We start from the raw sequence: 19,581 nt of genomic DNA on the forward strand, positions 1-19,581 counted from the left end.
CTAAACGCTCTATTATCACAGTTGAGGAATTGACAGAGATAGAACGTTTGGAGGATCTGGACACTTGTATGGTAAGAAACATTCCTCAGTCCATTTGGTTAAGCATGCAAATACCTAGCAGAAGAATGTTTTTCAAAATTTCATTTGGCAATTTCATGGTATCAGGAAACTGAAGTTAGGAATTGGCTTCTAGAAAAAATAAATGTTAGCTTATGAACATTTTGTCTGAGTTGCATATTGCTGTTCAGCAAAGAAAAAACTTTTCCCTTTTCTTCACTTCTCCTTTCCGGGTACCTATTCAAGGGCCTTTCTCTTGCATACATTGCTACAATCAAGCTAATCCAATAAATGTCCCTTCCACTGCCACAGTTTCACAGAGGTTCAGTTGCAGTAATAAATTGGACCACGCTATCCTTTGACAACATTCTGCTCTCTATCTTTGTCTTCGTTCTACTTGACATGGATTCCTCTGAGCCGTGACAAAAAATACTTCCGCCTGGAAGTTATATTATTGACCATGAACAGAAGTTGATTTTTTTTAAAATCAGCTCTTGAATGTATGGAAGAAGTCTTAAAACTTTGAGACTGGACTGCAAGTGATCCTAGAGGACAAGCTTTTCAAAAGTAAATCAGTTGGGTGTGTGATATTCAGTAAAAATGTTGAACATAAATCACTGAAGTCCCTTGTAAAATACCATGTGTGACTTTTATTTTAAAATGGCTCCATGCCATATCATGATTCTTTACAAGATGTATATCCACAGAATTACAAATAAATGGGTTGCCAACTGTTTTCAACCTCGAGTCCCCCTCCAACCACCTCAGTCTGACGAACTCTACTGTGGACAAGAACTTCAGGGAGGGCTTCTCTATTACAACTTAGTCTAATAGGTGGTCACTGCTGCAAGGGATGGGCTTTCTCCTCTGCCCTCCTACCTGGCTCTTTGGCCATGTGCTTTCAGAGGAAGCTAAACAGGCAGAAAAAATGATTTCATCTTTTTGTAGGAGAAGTTTTGTTGATTCAGCTCCCTGAATAGACTTTACTGCGGAGTCAGACCAGTACAGCTGAAGAGAAAGAGCCGCAGAGTTGCTCCTTTCTGCAGCAGCTGTCTGTTGGTCACACTTAGCTGTAAGACAAAAGTATGCCTTCCTTGGAAATATCAGCTTAAAATAGTTCTCTCACCCTTCCAAATCTCCTTCTTCACCAAGGTTTGATTTGATGCAATGTTTGTCTGAACATCACAAAGCCCTGTGGGGTGTGGGGTGTTGATGGCATCGTTTAGCTCATCACTGGTACTATCAAGTTCCAGAAGGTTTCTGTGGCCAACAGTCAGTAATCATTTTGAGCCTTAAATCCTATGGGGGAGAGACATCCCAGTAAAATATGTGCCATCTGAACGTTGTATCTGTATGTTAGTTTTTGCATGCTGTCTTCATATATAGAAAAATAAGCTAAATGCTCATTTTGACACTCCACCCTCCCCCTTTAAATTTATTCTCAAGCCTGTTAAGAATAATAATATTGGAAATTCAAAAAATAGCTCCTGTCTTTATCTCATATCACCATGGTTATATGAAAGGATCATATCTCTGTGCTGTTATCTTTCACTTTGGTCATATTAAAATAATGGAAATGTGATGGTGCTTACACTCTTTAAAAGATGCATTAGATGCTAACTGTACTTATCTTACAAAGTGTTTATATCTCTCATCATTCTCTTCATTCACCCTCATCTTGCACAGAGATTCAAATACCTTTGTGATCTAGATTCTCATCAATATCCAATTTCTGAAGAGAATGAAGCATCAAATAAACACAAGACAGTGATCTTCCACAGTGCTAAAGAATCCATTTATTAAAAACTGTAATCCGTTTTTAAGAGCTGCTTTTTGTATCCTGAGTGCAAATGATACGGGTTGCTGTTGTAAAAATAAATTGATAGATAGATAGCCCCAAGAGACTGAGTAATACAAGGATTTTTATTGAGCTACTAGTGTTCTTACTGAGTTTTTTGCAAGTAAAAGCATCTTAAGAATAGATTTTTTGCATCTTCTGGGTGGAGTTAGTAACTTCAAAGATAGTGCTTTCTAAGTGATGTATTTTAGCCATGGGAAATCCTACGGATTTCAGATATTGTATTGGAAAAATTAACCTGATTTGTGGCAGCTTTTAAGCGTTGTATAGATATTTGGATAGAAATGAGGAACCTTCTGAAAGGGGCATCAGTGAATGCTTTGTGAGCTGGTCAGTGCAGAAACAGATATGTTGCTAAAAGATTTTACTCGAAAGAGAAGCACGTGTTTTTATGAACTATAATTATGAACCTAATTTCCTTTGACTATTTTTAATCTTAAATGAGAAATAGCTATTTAGATCCCACTTAAAAAATGGCATTAGTCCAGAACACTGCCTTGTTTGGCCATTGGAAATCCCTAAATGTTATGAAGTGTGATGATTAAACAGATCTTAGTCCTGTGAGTAGAGGATGTACCTGGCTGTGTATTCTGCAAACCTCAAACCTTGAAACCTTGAATTGCAGCTTGGTGGTGTGCGTGTTTGGCAGCCTGATCTCCTGTTGCCAAAAGAATACAGCACATGGGGTGAGGCTGATCATGTTTCTGGGATGCCAGGAAAAACTCGCCCATTCTAAGCCCTGGCTATCAGTTTGCTCCAGCTACTTGTCAAGATGCCTGGGGAAGAAAAGATTTTGGTCTTATAGGAGAGGCACTGAGCTTGGACCGCTGTTTTGACAGAGCTCTTTTTTTTTTTTTCCATTTTCAAAACTAGATTCATTTTGCAAACCTGTTAATCTCCAGCAAGCCTTTGTTCTTGTTTTCTTCAGCAAGCCTATCGAGGATCAGGGTTTTGGCTGAGGCAATGTATACAACAGTGTGTTGTTATTCACCAGCCTTCCTTGAAGCTGTATTTGAATGATTTGGGGGAAAAACCGGATCCAGGTTCAGTTTTGACTCTATGGTTACAGGCAGATATCTAACACTGAAGCGAAGTGAATGACTATGAGTGAGGCATACGTATTTGTAATAAAATGCTTATGAGCTATTTGGTCTTATATGCCGATTGAAAGTGGAAGACAAGAATATTTGTTTGTAAAACTTGAACTGGCAGCATAGAGATCTGAAACCTCCAGTGCTGGTGGTAGAGCGGAGAGGCAGGCACTGGTGTGTTTCACAGCCTGCCCACTGACTCTCAAGCAGGGTACAGAGTGGCTGTGGCTGGGAGAATTTCCCTGCCAGAGTAGAGAGTTGCCATCCACCCACCTCGAAGTTTGATATGTGTAAACAACACAGACAAGACAAAATTAAGTATCACAAATGGGGCCATGAAATGCACCACTGCAAAATAGACTTTTAAATGTTATTTCTAATATTTTTTTTGTTGTGGGAATTAGGACTGGCTTAATACCAAGCTGTGCAGTTAAAGTTTATTAGCTTCAATTTAGGATACGATTCTCATCCAGCCTTTAACGGTGGCCTGAGAGCCCATAACATGAAAGATTTGTCAGTCATACCAGAATTTGCTAGTCTGTTAAATGAATTCTGAAGAACACTGGGAGTGATTGAATGGTCCAGTGTAGGACGTGATAGCTGCAACATTATGGACCTGAGAATTTCTGATATCCCTGAGCTGCAATATGGTAAATTGATGCTTCCCTAATCTACAGCTGTCTTAGTTGTCTATGTTTAATTAGAGCTACATTGATGGTAAGAAGTCATTACATAAAAGTTGCGTGCAAGTAAGATGGAAAGAAAAATCTTTATGCAGAAAATTACTTACCGTTCTCAGATTAAAGGAAAAACCATGGCCTGTTTTCCAGAGCTTAGACTCTGTCCTGGTTTGAGGGGAGCATCTGTTGTTTGTTCCAGTGGCCAGTCTGGCTCAGACCATGACAGACTCAATCATGAATTAACTTCATAAAATAGTAAGGTTTCTCTAAATTTCCCTGTGCATACTTGACAGGAGTGACACATTTTAAACTAATGCATGCATTTTAAAATTAACTTTAAAGCACTCTTTTTTACTGAGATTGAATACCGTATCTTGGTATGCGTAGTTGTGTAGTTAAGATACTATCTGATTTAATTTTGTGTAATGCTTCTAGTTGTACTTTATTTTTTCATAGCCATTAGTTCTTTGCAATAGTAAGACATACTAAATAGTGCTAAATTCCCCACCAAAAGGTAATGGAGCATCTTTGATAGATTGCGTTTAACAGTTATGTTCTAAAGCTTTTTTTTTCAGCTATTTGAATGTTAGTTTGGCTTCCAGAATACTAAAAGGAGATCACCAGAGTTGAGCCACTATTTAAAGAAAAGTTTTGAGAGAAATAGCTTTTTTTACTAGAAATCCATGTACTCATCTTTAAAATACCCATTTCAGGAATATAATTTTGTTACTATAGGTAGTAACAGGCATACAGCCAGGATAAGTATTGTTTTTAGAGCAAAGCAGAGGTTATTTGTGTTATGAAGAGGTATGGTAGGGAATTGTTTGAAACGTGTAGAGGAATTGTAGGTTGTAATACACAAGTCTGCTTCTAAATCTTTTTTAAAGCATTTTGGTGTAAGATTGAAATGCTTGGGTGGCAAATTATGTGTTTGCCAAGATGCTTGTAGCTAATAGAAAAGGACTGCCTGTGATGAATATTGAATCATAGCCATTTCTTATCTATTTCTAATTTTAACCATAGAGGTGCTTCTATGACTTTAATGGAGGAAAATAAAAATAAAATAATCCCATGAGCAATGTATTAATGTTTTAGTCTTTATTGAACAATAGATTTCACTTGTACAGTAGAGAAGAAAATTTGCAGGAGTAGCAGAACACTGGTAGATTGGTGATGTATTTTTTTTTCCTGGGAATGTACTAACTAGCTATTGTCAAAGGTTTAGCAGATTAGTGCAGTATCCAGGTGAAATCTTATGAACCTGTTGGTTCTGAAAGACAAGGAGTGCATGTACCTCAGCGTTTTCAGAAAAAAGGGTGAAATTGCACTCACCACACCAGAATTAATTTTTTTTTTTAAAAAAAGAAAACTCATAAAGCACCACCTGAAAGCTTTTCTCTCCCCATCCTCTCATCCAAATCAAATTTGAATTAAAACAACAGAAAACCCCTCAGTTGCTTTCACTGGAGGAAGGAGAAAATCATGGTACAAACTCATGTGCATGTTCACTGATACTGTAGGAAGAAAAATTAAAGTAGAGATTCTCTGGTATGGCCTAACGTACTGCCACATCTGGTTCTTGTTGCTCTCTGTTTACCTGCAGCAGAATTGTCCCAGGTGTAGATAGTCAGCTTTTTGGATGAAAGACTGAACACTTACTGCAATAAACCCCCAGTTCCTGTTGGACTCTCTATGTTATCCCGTGCTGTAAATAAAGCTCTAGCTCTGTGACTGGCTTAATCCAGCAAAAAACATTGTTCTTGCTGAAAAGAGCATTTCCACTTTCCCCTCCACACAGCTCACTCTTTCCTGCCCACACCCTCACACTTGTACTGGTGTTCACACAGCCTCACTACAAACTGGGTGTGGGAATTGAGTCAGCTGAAAATAAGGCTTTTTACAGAGGATTTCTTTCCCAGGTTAGTTTACAGACTGACTAGTCCTCTGGTGGAGTTCACAAAACAAATCCTGAGCGGCAGGAACAAGCAGACAGGGATGAGGGCAAAGGCAGCAGCCTGGATGAATGCCGGATTAAATTGATTGTGACACTTGAGTTTCTCTCTTGTATGCATTAGCAGAAATGGGCCTTTGATGTGTAGTAAATACAGCGCTCTGTGGGAAGCTAGGAATTGGCATTATGGTATGCGAGAGTATTCTTGGCTTCTGAAAAGGCTCCATCACAGGCATGCGAGCAAATCTGCTTCCGTGGGAGTCCAATGATATTTCTGACTCACCCCGAACTAGGACAGTTTATGAAAACGTCAGCAGGAGGGGCACAGCACAGTGCCGCTGTGCTCCCGAAGCCCTTCCCTGCACATGCAGTGCTGGGGCTGAGAAAGTAAGAGACAAAGGGAGCCGGTGTGATAATTTTGTAGAACCTGTGAATGTCTTGTTTGTTGCAAGTTGTGTGTTTATATGGTAGCTTCACCATTAGTATTATGATTACATTACTTTTAATTATGAACATTTCTTACCTGCATTTTTCTGGGTTCCTTTATATATAGTTTTGCAGCATCCTCACTGCCCTTAGAGGTCCTTATTCGTGTTTATGCAGTGCCTGTTAAATGTGTAGACTAGACTACAGTCTCTTTCAGGCTCATGAGGGGTTATGTGTTCCCAGCTGAAACACTTTAAAGGAAGCCTGGCTTTCAGTGTCTCTTCGTGGTCTCTTGAGTGGAAGGAGGTGATGGTTAACTGATATATTTTTCTTAAACCAACTGAGATTTCTTAGAGTTCAAAGCTGTTTCTCATAATGTAAGGCACAATATAAAGCCAGTGAAGAATGTGATAAACTGCTTCTGATAACAGCGCTGCATGCTTACTTAAGAAAAAAAATTAGTCGAAAATTGGAGACTGTTTTCTGCTTAGGTTAAAATGAGAATTGTGAAGTGCAGCTGCTGGGTATTCTCTTTGCACAGTGGCACTTCTGTATCACGAGCTTGTATTCCCATAATACTGATGCTTCTTTTTGCCTTAGTAGACCCAGATTTGTATTGGTGGTGGAGGGGAGGGTGTGTAGTTACATCCTTTGTGGCAGTAGTTGTCTTACTTATGCTGAGTTTCCATCATTTTATTTCACCTGTTGTGAAAAAGCTACATTGAAAGGAGAATTCAGTAACAAAGCACTCACTGAAATGCTGGTCTTGAGAGCTTAACTTCCCTGCAGTGGTTTTAAGAGGAAGTTTACTACTAAGAAGTTAGTCTATGGTGGACAGAAATGCCTTGAACATGTAGCTATGCAGTCTATAGGTAGTGCCAGCCCCAGCGGCTCAGTCCCACTGTTCGCCACTCTGCTAGCAAGAATTTGAATACCTGGACTGCAGGCAGAGTCATCTCAGCAGGCACCAGCTAGCTGTTGCGGGCCGTAGCCTGCTGGTGGACACCCATCCACCACTTGATGAGTGAGGTGACTATCCCTACCTGGGTTTACTTGCCCTGCCCGCCAGCACTCGCCCATACAACCAGCAGCAGGGATCACCCAAGCGCTCACGTACCTGCTTCAGGTAAAGTTAACAGGCTATGAGGACAAAGCCCCTTTGTGTGGGCTGGGTCAGGGGGTATTTATGTTTTCCCTTTTGCCAGCAGAGCTGTGGAGTCAGCTGATGCTCAGCACAAATAGATACAGAATTCATCTTTCCACAGCCTCTGTTTACAAGAACCTGCTCGTTATTTCCCATGGCAGATTAGCAAGAGCTCCTTTGGAGGAGTTCTTGCCAAAATCTAGACTGTAACCTTTGGCAGAGGGACAACAGCAAACAGCATGAGAATAACCTCTAGTAGTGCTGTTTCTGTAGCACACATCTGTCTGCAGCCATAATGCTTCTTGATTCAATTAATATCTGGCAAGTTGACGTTCTCAAGTGGTTGAGGAGTTTTCTCTATAGGTTGCATGGTCCTTTCTACTGCTTTTTCATTCTTCCAGTGCCTCAAACAAATAACTTGGCACAAGTCACTTATCTGTGTCATATGGGGGAGTCTTGTTTACTCTGAAATCTGGAGAACCTACTGAAAATAGCACATGCACGAGTCTGTTTCACTAAGAATGCTTCGTGGTTCTCGCTTCACCCAGAAGAACAGGAGGCCTGTGATTTTTTTGCTCTGCAAAATTTATATTTCCTATTGCAGGGATAAAGAACAGTTGCTTACAGGAAGAAGCGAGAGGAAGTCTGTGGTAGGGCAGGCGGTTATAAAGTACCATTTGCTATATTTTATCAAGGAAAAGGAGGTTAGGATGAGCTAGGTTATTGGAACAGGAACTTGTAAATTAATTAATTAATTAATTAATTCATACAAAGAAGAGTACATAGTGCCAAAAGCCTAGAAGACAGCTTCCGCGTCATCAAATCTCATCTCTGCTATCACTGACAACTGCACCACACCATCCTATTCATAAATTTATCAGGCTTCATCTCAAAACATCTGTCTCAGAGGAGAACTTAGAGGTAAATAGATTCTTTCTTCTGCTGTTATTCAGGTCAGCTAAAGCCTCATTGCAAAGTGGTGGGTGTATGTCTGCAGTAAGATCTTGCTTCATGGGAGTAAAGATCAAATTGATGTGATTTTTTTGAGGTCAGTAGTGACAGGATTGGAATATTGATCTGAAACCAAAAGCACTTAAACTGGTGAAAAAAAAAAAAACCTAAAATAACCAAATGTTAAAGACAACTAAAAGGAATGAGCAGAATAGAAAGACAAAGCGATTGAAAAATCAGGGTAGTTTCATTCAAAGCTGATCAGAAGAACCTCTTTTTATCTTGTACATTTTAGCGGTGGGTCATTTCCAATATCATGGTATTTAGATACTCCAGGGGAAGTTTGTGTTCATACTCTCTTGAGAAATTGCAGAATCCACTGCCTTGTTGCCAGCCAGCGCTTAATTCCACGCTTGGGGGTGAGCAGTCCTGCTTTGCAAGGTAGGCATCTTCCTCTTCTTTCATGGTGTTTCTGTCCTTCCTAGGCTCATGTGCTGCCCCATGACTGTCTGACCAAGCAGCATTATTTAAATCATGTCTCACACTTACATGCTGGCGCTCCATAGACCAGCCTTTGAGTTTTGCCATCCTCTCTTGGATAATTGTGATTGACCCTTTTTATCTGTTTGTTTTAGAGGAGAAACTCCAATACTCTACTCACTTATTTCTGTTTCCCATAGAGGGTCTATAGAATATTTGCTAGTTGCTTATCAAGATATCTCCTGGTTTTAATAGGGAGATATCTTGATATAGTAGTTCCTGGCAGGACTTAAAATTCAGAAGGTGGGTGGTGGTTTTTTAATGTTTAAGTTCACAAAGCACATCTCAAAGTTTCTGAGGGCTATAAAGATTTACTGTGCGTGCAATTAAAGATTTACTTTGATGATCCGAGGGCTGGAGCACCTCTCCTATGAGGAGAGGCTGAGAGAGTTGGGGCTGTTCAGCCTGGAGAGGACAAGGCTCTGGGGAGATCTTATTGCGGCCTTCCAGTACCTAAAGGGGGCCTACAGGAGAGCTGGGGAAGGACTTTTCACAAGGGCGTGTAGTGAGAGGATGAGGGGGAATGGCTATAAACTGGAAGAGGGCAGGTTTAGATTAAACATTAGGAAGAAGTTTTTCACTATCAGAGTGGTGAGGCACTGGAACAGGTTGCCCAGAGAGGTTGTTGAGGCCCCATCCCTGGAGGTGTTCAAGGCCAGGCTGGACGTGGCCTTGGGCAACCTGGTCTAGTGGGAGGTGTCCCTGCCTATGGCAGGGGGGCTGGAACTCAATGATCTTCAAGGTCCTTTCCAACTTAAACCATTCTATGATTCTATGCTGGAAAGATGTCTGAAACAAACTTCAATGAAAAAAAGAGCAGCAGCTCAAGTATGCCTGGTTTTCAATGGTAAAACTTCCCATCATAATTCTGAGCAGGGAGGCGACTAGTGCATTTCCCCATTGAGGGTAAACTGTATCTCATTTGCTGTGATGAGTCTCCCTGTAGTGTTTCTCCTTTGAAATATCATTGCTTCAGTGCAAGCAATGCATTGCCTGCCCCCAAAGCGTCTAATGATGGTGGGAAGATGACTGGTGGCTTTTGCCTGGATGACTACTTATCTTTTTGGTAGCTGTTCCCTTCAGGTTGTCGGAAGGAAGGAGAGATGCAGAAGTTGTATTGGTTCTCAGTCCTGGGAAGCTGTAGGGCAAGCAGGTACAACTGTTCCCATTCAGAAAATCATAGAAGGGTTTAGGTTGGAAGGGGCCTTTATAGATCATCTAGGCCCCCTCCCTGCCATTGGCAGGGACATCTTTCACTAGATCAGGTTGCCCAAAGCAGTGTCCCACCTGACTTTGAACACTTCCACACCTTGCTTCAAACTTGCTGTAATGATGTTATTGCCCAGAGCACCTGATACAAATGGTCTTGAGAGAATTGCCTAAGAATATCTTAAAAGGCTGTCCACCACTCCATATTTGCTGAGTTTAAGAGCTTTTTCTTCTTACTATATGGAAGTTTAGGTCAGGAACAAAGTAATTTTTGCATCAGCTTTTGCCAGCTGAATGTTTACCACTTTGCAGGTAATGAACAACCACAAGCAGGCAGGTTGTGGTGGCTTAAAGAGATAGTTTGTGCCACCTGACCTGCAGCAGCTCCCTGTTCTACACTTACTTAGTTGGAACAATTCTCTTTGTTCATCTCCAAGCCCAGCTGCTGTAGAAGAGGCTGCTAGCCTCTTCATGAGCAAGTAAAACTTGATGATATGGAGAACTGTGAACTGATGATATGAAGAATTGCTTGTTCTCTTGCAGGTGGTAGTTTCAGGCAGAGTTCCTTGCAGGATACTCATTCAGAACATAAAATAAAAAATTCAGTTTAATAGTTTTAGGAACTGCTTGGTTTAATTCATGCATTTGGTTTTCTACTCTTCATAATAAAAGCTTGGGATATTTATATGCAGGAATATTTATTAGCAGCAATTTTACATGACTTGAAAGATGTAAGTGCAGAATTATTAATTAAAAGAATATATTGAAATACTTGGTGAAATATCACAGAGTACATGAGCCACATCTCAGCAAACAGAAAAGAAAAGGTTTCTGGGCTAGTAAAATGAAACGAGCTCAAGGGCAAATCTATTGAGCTTATCTTACTGCAGTGTTGCTCCTTTTCTTTCAGAAAATGTTGCTGTACAAAGTAATTCGAAAGGTCAGGCTGGTTTAGATGAGACTAATTGAATTAGTTCTGAACCACAGCTCATTCTCTAGAAATTCAACTCTTGAGGAAGGGAAGGAAATAAACAAATCTATGCCTTAAATTGATGTATGGATTACTTATATGCCATATTTATTTACAATCTCTATATTTATATAGAGAGTTTCCATATAGACGACAGCGCTCTGAAATATAAGGTCAGGACTAGATCCTCTGCTGATGTAAAAATGCGTAGCTGCTACATTCAGGGCAGCTGTATAACCAACCAGCAGCCTATGGCAGCCTGGCCTTGGTTTCTAAACGATGTGTTAGTGGCTTTACTCTCCTGTCTCCTCTAAAATACTCCATTAGCTGTCATGGATTTTAGCATTGCATTTAACTTTCCAAGGGCAATAGCACTCGAGGGGGAGATTCTAAGGACAGTGATTCAGGTTAACATTGCTGCTAGTACGTAGCTAAATATCTGCAAGCCATGCTGAGGGTTTTACTCTGGAAATCATGTTATAAAATCTTCAATAGTTGAAGTAAGCAATAGCAACTTTCTAGCTTCTAAGGAGTTTTATGTAGATGGTGAGACATTTGTGTATCCAAAGATTCATATTCAAAAAAGCCAAGTTGGTCAATTTGCTGCTCTGCTTTATAAAGAATACCTGAAGATATTATTTTTTTTCAAATGAGAACAGATATGTGACATCTGTGTCAAAGGTAGTCAGACGAGAAGCACCATGGAAAATGTCAATTGACTGAAATGGTGTCATGGCAGCGTTGCAGGTCAGGATTCCTTACAGCAAAAAGAAACAGCAGGACTTGTGATAAAATGCCTTGTTTTCTTCTGCCTCTTTCTTAAAAAGGCATACTCCACAAAATACGTACAGCTGAAACAATTTGGCACTGGTTGAAAATATTCTGAAAGAATCTCTGAAAATATTTTTTTCTGACAGCTCATTCCCAGTTGGCACATTGTTATGATTCCGCAATGCAGTTTCTGGTTTTGTTTGGGTTTAATTTGGTTGGCATTCTTGGTTGTGGGTTGGCATTTTGTCTTTAGCAGTGTCCCACGTACACTGGGAGGCAGACCACTTTATTCTGCAGCTGTGCTGAGAGCAAACGAAGGGAAGGGTTGGGTGGCCTCGTGGTCTGCAGTACTTCAGGGGTCTGAAGACTGGCATTGGTTTCCCTGCAGAGCAGCCAGATTCCTTGGTGACTTCAGGCAAGACCCTTAGTCTTTGCTTTGCTTAATGGTGCTGCCTTGTCTACCCTGTTGCCTGCTGTGTGGCTCCCTCTCCTCCTTCTCCCTCCTTACTCCCCACCCACAAGCTGTGTAGCACCTTTTAACTTCTCAGCGGCTCAGCAGTCACACTCACTTAGGTGAGATCACTGAAGTGTGGAAGGTAGGCATTTCCATAAGCCCTTGCTGGATCAGGACCGTAGACTGTAAACTCCCCCAAATCCTGGGATTGCTTCCTGTTATATATGTATTGCTTTGTACTTTGGTCCTAATCACGTTTCCAGCTGCTTGTGTAATATAACTAACTTTCCCCGCTTGTGCGTTAAATACACAGAACACACTGCAGTACTACCACGAATGTTGTCTGAAAGAGAAACCGTGTTACAGATTGATTTTTGATGTTTGCTCGAGATTTATTTTTAAGATGGTTTCAGTTTTAGCGATGTTTCTCGATGGATTCTGCAGTTTCTCCAGCAATCTCAGAGCAGCCCTAGTGCATGGTAGTATAGAAGGAGGGCAAGAGAAGAGAGAGCATGGATTCTCGTAGGGAAATGGAATAAGAGTGTATGCGTGTGTGGACAGCACACAAGAATAAGAGTAATGAGGAGGTTTGTCTGAATCACTGTTAGCTGAGAATTCTTGCATAAAGCCAAAGTTTCTGAAGGTAAAAGAAAAAAATTAAAAAAAAAAAAACCAACTACCACAACACAAACCAAACAAACAAAACCCTGAGGACAGTAGGAAAATAAAGGAATGGAGCTGTGTGCAAGAGCATTGTTCTTGCTATTCAAAGACAGCCCATCATATCTTTAAAACTTCTAGCTAGCTACAGTTAAGCTTAGAAGTATGAACCGTGACAAGTGGATCGTTATTGTTGAAAATGTCAAAGCATTGAAAAACTGACCTTAATATCCCTTCAACGATTAAATGATGAACTTCAAGTTGTGCGCAGACTGTTTTCACTGCTGATAATTAAGCACCAGTCCAATATCCGTTTTAAAAAAGCAACACTTCCTTGTGGAGAAGTTTAATCCAGACCGTGACTTCTGCCACAAACACTGCTAATACCTGCAGTGTTGATATAGCAGCAGTTATCATTCAACTTGAAAGCAAAACTGCACTTCTAATAAATGCCTTCCTCTAAATTAAGGAGGAACATGATTGGTCATGTGCCACACAAGAGATGGAGTATGGCATTTCTTCATTTCATATGATGGCTGTGCTGCTTCCTTTTTTTCTTTTAATTTTTTGAAGGTGAGAGGAAAGGTTGTGCTTTATTAATGGAATAGCATTCTTCTGATATGCCAAAAGCGCTTGAAAGCCTGCGTCTCTCAACCTCCTTATGGGAAGGAAAAATACTGTTGCTTTGGATTAGGTTTATTTAAACCTCAGGAGAACAGACTTGCATCCATTTTCATTCTTTCAAAGGAAGCTTTGTTTTGTTTGCCTTGCTCTCTGCTTTCCACAACAAACTGCTGAGTTTTAATTCAGAAGCTTCGTTCAGACTAGGAAACAACAGAATTATAGGGGTTTTTCCACTACTGGTGCCAGCAAAATGAAAAAACACAGTACATTGGGACAACAGGTGGCAGGTTGGCACTATTGGCAAGTGCCATATATTGGAAACGAGCATCTGAAAACCTGAATTTGTCCCAATATAGAGAGATCACATCCTTGTCTGGTTATACTCTGGAAACACGAAGTGTATAGCACTTCCAAATGCAAGGGACTTTTACCTCATTCTTGCATGTCACCCTTCCTGCTAAGACTTCCAAGTGTTTTGGCTTCAGTTTTCTTTATTTTGGTGACTTCTGATTTTGCCTCCTTTCCTGAGAACTGCTATTGCTTTGTCTTCCCCATTCATATTCTTTTTTCCTTCTTTTTTGCTGCATGGAGACTCTCTGCTGTACAAGTGTAAGTATTTTTTTAGCTCTGCAGTTTCTGCCCTACTTGTTTATGTTTTTGTGCTCCATTTGCCTCTGTACTGCCTTGTGAGTCTCCTGGGAGACTGTAGTGCCATCCATCTGCACCTACAAATGAAATAGGCAGCAGTTCAGGGATGAGATTGGATTTTACAAAAAGGTTCAGTTAGCATAGTGTCTGAATTTAAAGCATCCCTTGGCTTTAAGACCAAACCAAAGCAGAGTGCTGATGTCAGAGGTATAAGTAGTACAAATGTTACTGCTTAGAAAGAAAATCTGGTTTTATATTCAAGCATCATCCAGTTTAATGAAAGAATGGCTTAAAAATGGGCATAAACTAGGACTTTCTTGCCACTAGGATGGAAAAGATGTCAGGGGTTATCTCAGTTTGGTCAGTTGTGTTTCCTTTGTCTAGCTGAATCACCTTGAGCTTTTGACTGCTGTTCTCACCCTCTTGTGCTGCCACCCTGAATACGTTCTTGAAGCTGAAACCCCATATATTGTTTTGCTGGAAGGAGGGTTGAAGGGAGACTCTTTGGGGAGCTGAATTTCAAGAGGGAGGGGGAAGTTGTTCATTAGTTTGTTTGAAATCTTTTGAAAGGGAAGTGACAGGAGGGTCACAAAGCATCTCTGTATCTAATAGGATTGAATATAAATTACTTTGGAGGAAGAGGAGAAAAATACGGAAATGAGCACTGAGAGTAATTTCAATTATCTGTATAATCAAGGAATGTAGAGTATCTGACACCCTGTTGCTAAAAGTACATTGTTTTCTAGCACTCAAAACAAACTGATTTTAGTTGTTGTTTTTAATTCCCAGGATACTGATGTTCTTCCACAGTTGGTAATACAATTTAAGAAAACTCAAGACAGCTCATATAGTTTTATGAGGAAGGGAGTCAGAAGGGAGGAATCTGGAAAAGCGATCATGGGAAGAGATCCTGGGAGTTTAAAGTTAGCTTGGACGTATGAGAGTGTCTTACTCTAAATAAACCCTTATTTGGGAGCGTGGTGGAGATTTGCTGGGGTACCTTTGTTGAGCGATCGCCAGAGATCTCAGTGGTATAGGTGCAGTCAGACTTCTAAGAGGGCCTCCCGAGACCCAGAGATGCAGTTAATCTTTTTATCTGTTCTGCCAGGCATCCTACAGTGTGCTCACGAAAAAGTAAGCAAAACAAGGAAGTAGTTCAGGAGGTGGTCTGCTAGAATGGAAAGTCCCTGGGAGATGTGGAAGAAGTAAAGGAGGAGGGGCTGATACTAAGAGCTATTCCCCTGTAAAGGCCATGAGTGTAACGTAAGGCAGGAGAGCCACGTTGTGCTTGTGTGGCCAGAGGTGGTGGGAAGGCAGAAGGGGTGCATGTGCCAAGCCTGAACTGCTTCCATGAGCTGTGGGAAATGGGGCTCAGGCTGGAGGGAGGCAGAGAACTTTCCCTAGAGGAGTTCAGATAACTCCTCTGGTTATGACGTGCTCAGCTGCTGTAGCATACTGCACAGTGGCTGAGATATTAAGCTGAGATTAAGTCTAATATTTTGTAAAAAGAGCACACTGGCCTATTTAAATTAATGCTTTGACCCATTTTGGTCTGTGTGTGCATCTAGAAAGTTCACTTGGCAAGAAGCCTTTCATCTGTGCACTAAACAGGCTAGAAAACAGAAGGTTTTAAAATAAAAGTGTATGTATAGCTGTTATTCATGCTGTTAAAGCAAATGAGGGAGGCATCTCTATCCCTCTGCCTTTATCCCCAGCAACCAAGCTGCTGATGGATCATGTCAAGCTGACAGCAAGTTGTAGCAGTGATCCAGAGACTGGCTTACGGTCATCAGCACAAGCTCTGCAGGGTCACCTGGGGGCATTTTCTCGTCTGGGAAGGAAGCTGAAATCATTCTGTTCCTGGCTGTTGGGGGTGTGTTGGAGCATTTTAATTTCCTGCACAGGAACCTCCAAACTTGCCCCAGGCAAGTGGGTGCCCCAGGCTGATGCAACTTTCAGCTGGTCTGTGTTCATCCAGGAGCACCCTGAACACTGGCCGTGGCTGTGAAGTCGCTGAGCCATTGGAGGTCACCCATCAGCCTTGTTTTCTGTCCTCCTTTCTGATCTTTAGCACACAAGTTGCTGTGTTATCCTATTAGATGTAATTTCCAGTCACATCACAAAAAAAAAGTGGCAAGCAGACCAAAATGCATGCAAACATACATTAACAAGAGAAATGGCCCTATGGCTGAAAATCAAACCAGGGGACTACTGACAGTGACTCCTAATTGCTGTTCCCCAAATGCTGAGCTGCTTCAGCTCTTCCTTACATGAGGTGCGGATGCCTTTGGTTGTTTCACATTTGGGTGATGGATCGGCAGATGTCAAGGTGTGCAGGTCAGAGGCTTCCCAGCTGCCTACCCATTGCACAGTCCACTGCAATTTGACTGAAAAAGTTCAACACCTCTCCAGCCACTTGTCATCAAATCCGTTGCATTTAATTTATTGGTAACTCTCAAAGTAATGTATGACCTCTTGATGCAGTAACACATCGTTGCCCTGCTCATTAGTTTCAGGGTAGGTCTGCTCAGGTGGCGAACTATTTCCTGGCTGGTCTTGAAACTATTGTGTCATTTACTGGTGCTTGTCAAATGTGGAAGTGGAAACATGCGGCAGATGAAGGTATCTGTTTTTCCCAGTGATGTGCATGGCAATGAAAACAAAACTCTGTTGCCCGGACAGTGCTATCACTGCCTCCTCTGTAGTCTGTAAGTCCTTTTCTGCTCTTGAGAAGATGGGTAATAATTTTCCTGTTACGGAAATCTGTCATAACCCTGAGCATGTGAATAGTGGCATAATAATCCTCCTGACTACTTTGGATGGGAATACGAATTCAGTATATGTAAGTCTTTGCACTGAACATTCCATACATAAAATCTAGCAAATGTTTACCGTAAACAATTCATTATTTGTCTGAAATGTCAGTGCCAACTGTGTCTTTCTGGCTTATGTAAAATTGATACTACTGAACTCGATCAACAGTTCTATTAATGAGTTATGAGCCATAACAGTTTCCTGACTGACACTCCAGATTTGAGGCCACTAGGCTTCAGGAGGAGCAAGGAAGTGGAAGTGTATGGGTGTCACTAAAGCCAGCATGTATGACTCTACCACAAAAGGAGCCCATCTTTGTAGAAGCTGAGTCATTTTAAATTAACTCTTTAGAAAACCTGCAGGGCAGCTTTTTGTTTAAAAGGCTTACAGTGCTGAGCTAGGTTAGAGTTCGGAATTGGTGACGCATGCATTTCCTGTAGCAAAACTGTCTTTCTTGCCACGCAAACTTTCAGAAGAGTTCAAGCAAGAAAATAAGGGCAACTTTCTTTCAAAAATAACAAACTCAGGTCTTAAGCCTGGGTATTGGCACTCTTCAGGCAACATACTCCTTTTTTCTGGGAATGTGAATATGAGAAGAATAATAGTGCATAACTTTCAGTAATGACATCGAATGTGTGCCAAGGTAACTTTCCACCTATTTTCAGCGTATCTTAAGTCCAGGGAGGCCATGTGTTTGCTGGAGATATTACTAACACTGACACCGTATTTCTGCTTTTTGAAGAAGGGCTGTGTGCTGCCAGACTGCATGTTCCTAGGGAAGTTTGGTGAGCTGTGCGGTGGTGCCCAGAGGCATAGATATCTGAATTTTAATCATTCTCAGTACCATGTCACTAACAAATGAACTGAGGAAGTGTATTTTGTATGAAAAATAAAAGCCAGAACAAGGGGGAGACTGTTCCTGGTGTTGTCGTTAACTGTGTGGTACTGGGCACAGTAATTAATTTTTCTGTGCCTTATGATCTCAGATGCAGAGGTGAGGTTTTAGTAGTTCCCTTGTTCTACAGTTGGGGATCAACGAGTTAACGCTTGGACAGTTCAAATAATCATCCTGCGTACAGCCTATGGTTTTAGTGAGAAGAATAAACTACCTTCCTGATTCGGTTCAGCCAGTTGAACAAAATGCCAATTTAGAAAAAGTTCTGAATGTTTGAGACGGGGAGGAAAAAAACGCGTTCCCTCCTGGTGTTAAACCAAATGAGATCTTGAAATGATACACAGGCTTGAACTGATTTGTTGGATAGAAAGGAAAAGGTGTTCTTTGTCGTTTCTTCTGTCCTCTAAAGTAATTTTTGTTTTGTTTTATGTTGATAGATGACTCCTAAATCAAAAAGGAAAAGCATCCACAGTAGAATGCTCCGGCCGGTGTCCAGAGCTTTTGGTAAGTGAGAATTTCTTAAAACCTTTTTGCTTCTTTGCTTGCCTGAGATTCTTCTATTTAGTTTTTGACTGAAAAGCACAGACGACTCTCCCTCCCTCTGGATTGCATCTGAGGCCCCCACTGGTTGCTTTGTTTTGTGACTCTTCTAGCCTGTTTGGTAGTAAATATTTGTTCACAGTGCTCTGTCTGCTCACAAACATGTTGTGGCCGAGTTCTCTAAATGTGTTTATAATTATTTAGCACAAAAGAGAGGAATGGCATTGTCTTTTGTTTTAAATAGCATGTTAAGTCTAATTAGAAAGTTTTGATTTCTCTTAGAAATGGAATTTGATCTAGATAAAGCACTGGAAGAAGTACCTATCCATATAGAAGACCCACCATTTCCTTCCAGCAGGCCAGACAAACGAACTTCTGGATTCATTTCAGAGCTGCCATCAGAAGAAGGGAGAAAACTGGAACACTTTACAAAATTAAGGCCCAAAAGGAATAAAAAGCAGCAGCCCAGCCAAGCAGCAGTGAGTCTACATTAAACTATTGCTGGCGATATTGTCTGTTGATTGTGTGTTCACATGATTCAGGTCTTGCAATGTGATGAGATCAGCTGTTAAAAGTTTTAAAAGCCATAAGCAACCACTTAATTATTTTTTTCTGGTATTCATGTCTTTCAGTGTGCAATCCCTATTACAAGCTTTTTGTCTTGTCTGACACAGCCTAAAACCAGGATATGTTTTATCCTTTTCTAATTTGCTTTTGTTTTTTCATGGAAGAGGTTTCTGGAGGTACTTGAAGCTTTCACAGGAAACGCACAAAATATCATGAGACTTTTCAATTATATTGCAAGGGTTTGTTAAGTCTTAATCCTTTTTTCTGCCTGCATTAAGATGTGGTAACTTGGCATGGATTCTTATTTCTATCAGCTCTCAGAGGAGCTACTCTGTGACACCCAGCTTCCCACAGCTCCTTGACTAAAGATGGTGTTTGAGCCAGCAAATCTGCATAGTCACAGATCTGCTTTTCGTGCTGGAGCCTGCCTTAGAAAAGCAAAACAGAAGAGCACTGTCCGTCTGCGAAAGGCATTGGTGTGAACCCAAGTATATGTGTGTGGGGTTCCCACAGCTCCATTTCCTAGGCATGCCGAATCAATAAAGATTTGTTTCTGTGATGGTATGTCCTCGGGGTCTGTAAGGACAGATCTGGAGGAGTTACAGAGCTATCTCACAGCAACAGAGCACAGCTGATATGATAAGTAATCCTTATCAAGGGGCAGCCATTGCTTCTCTGAGTTATGCGGCCTCGTAATGAATGTCTGTGGCCTCTTCTGCTCCCTGAGGATT

At 41.0% G+C, this 19,581-nt stretch overlaps 1 protein-coding gene across 1 annotated transcript in view; it reads left to right on the plus strand.

Moving 5' to 3' along the window:
* LRRC16A (leucine rich repeat containing 16A) overlaps positions 1 to 19,581 on the plus strand; it is a 228,753-nt gene that overhangs the window by 184,006 nt on the left and 25,166 nt on the right. Inside the window, exons 30-32 of the mRNA XM_009885904.1 lie at positions 3 to 71; positions 18,181 to 18,247; positions 18,566 to 18,762. Coding sequence (XP_009884206.1) covers positions 3 to 71; positions 18,181 to 18,247; positions 18,566 to 18,762 — 333 coding nt within the window. The remainder of the gene's footprint in view (positions 1 to 2; positions 72 to 18,180; positions 18,248 to 18,565; positions 18,763 to 19,581) is intronic.

The sequence above is a fragment of the Charadrius vociferus genome, unplaced genomic scaffold, assembly GCF_000708025.1.
Source record: "Charadrius vociferus isolate BGI_N301 unplaced genomic scaffold, ASM70802v2 scaffold195, whole genome shotgun sequence".
NCBI lineage: Eukaryota > Metazoa > Chordata > Aves > Charadriiformes > Charadriidae > Charadrius > Charadrius vociferus.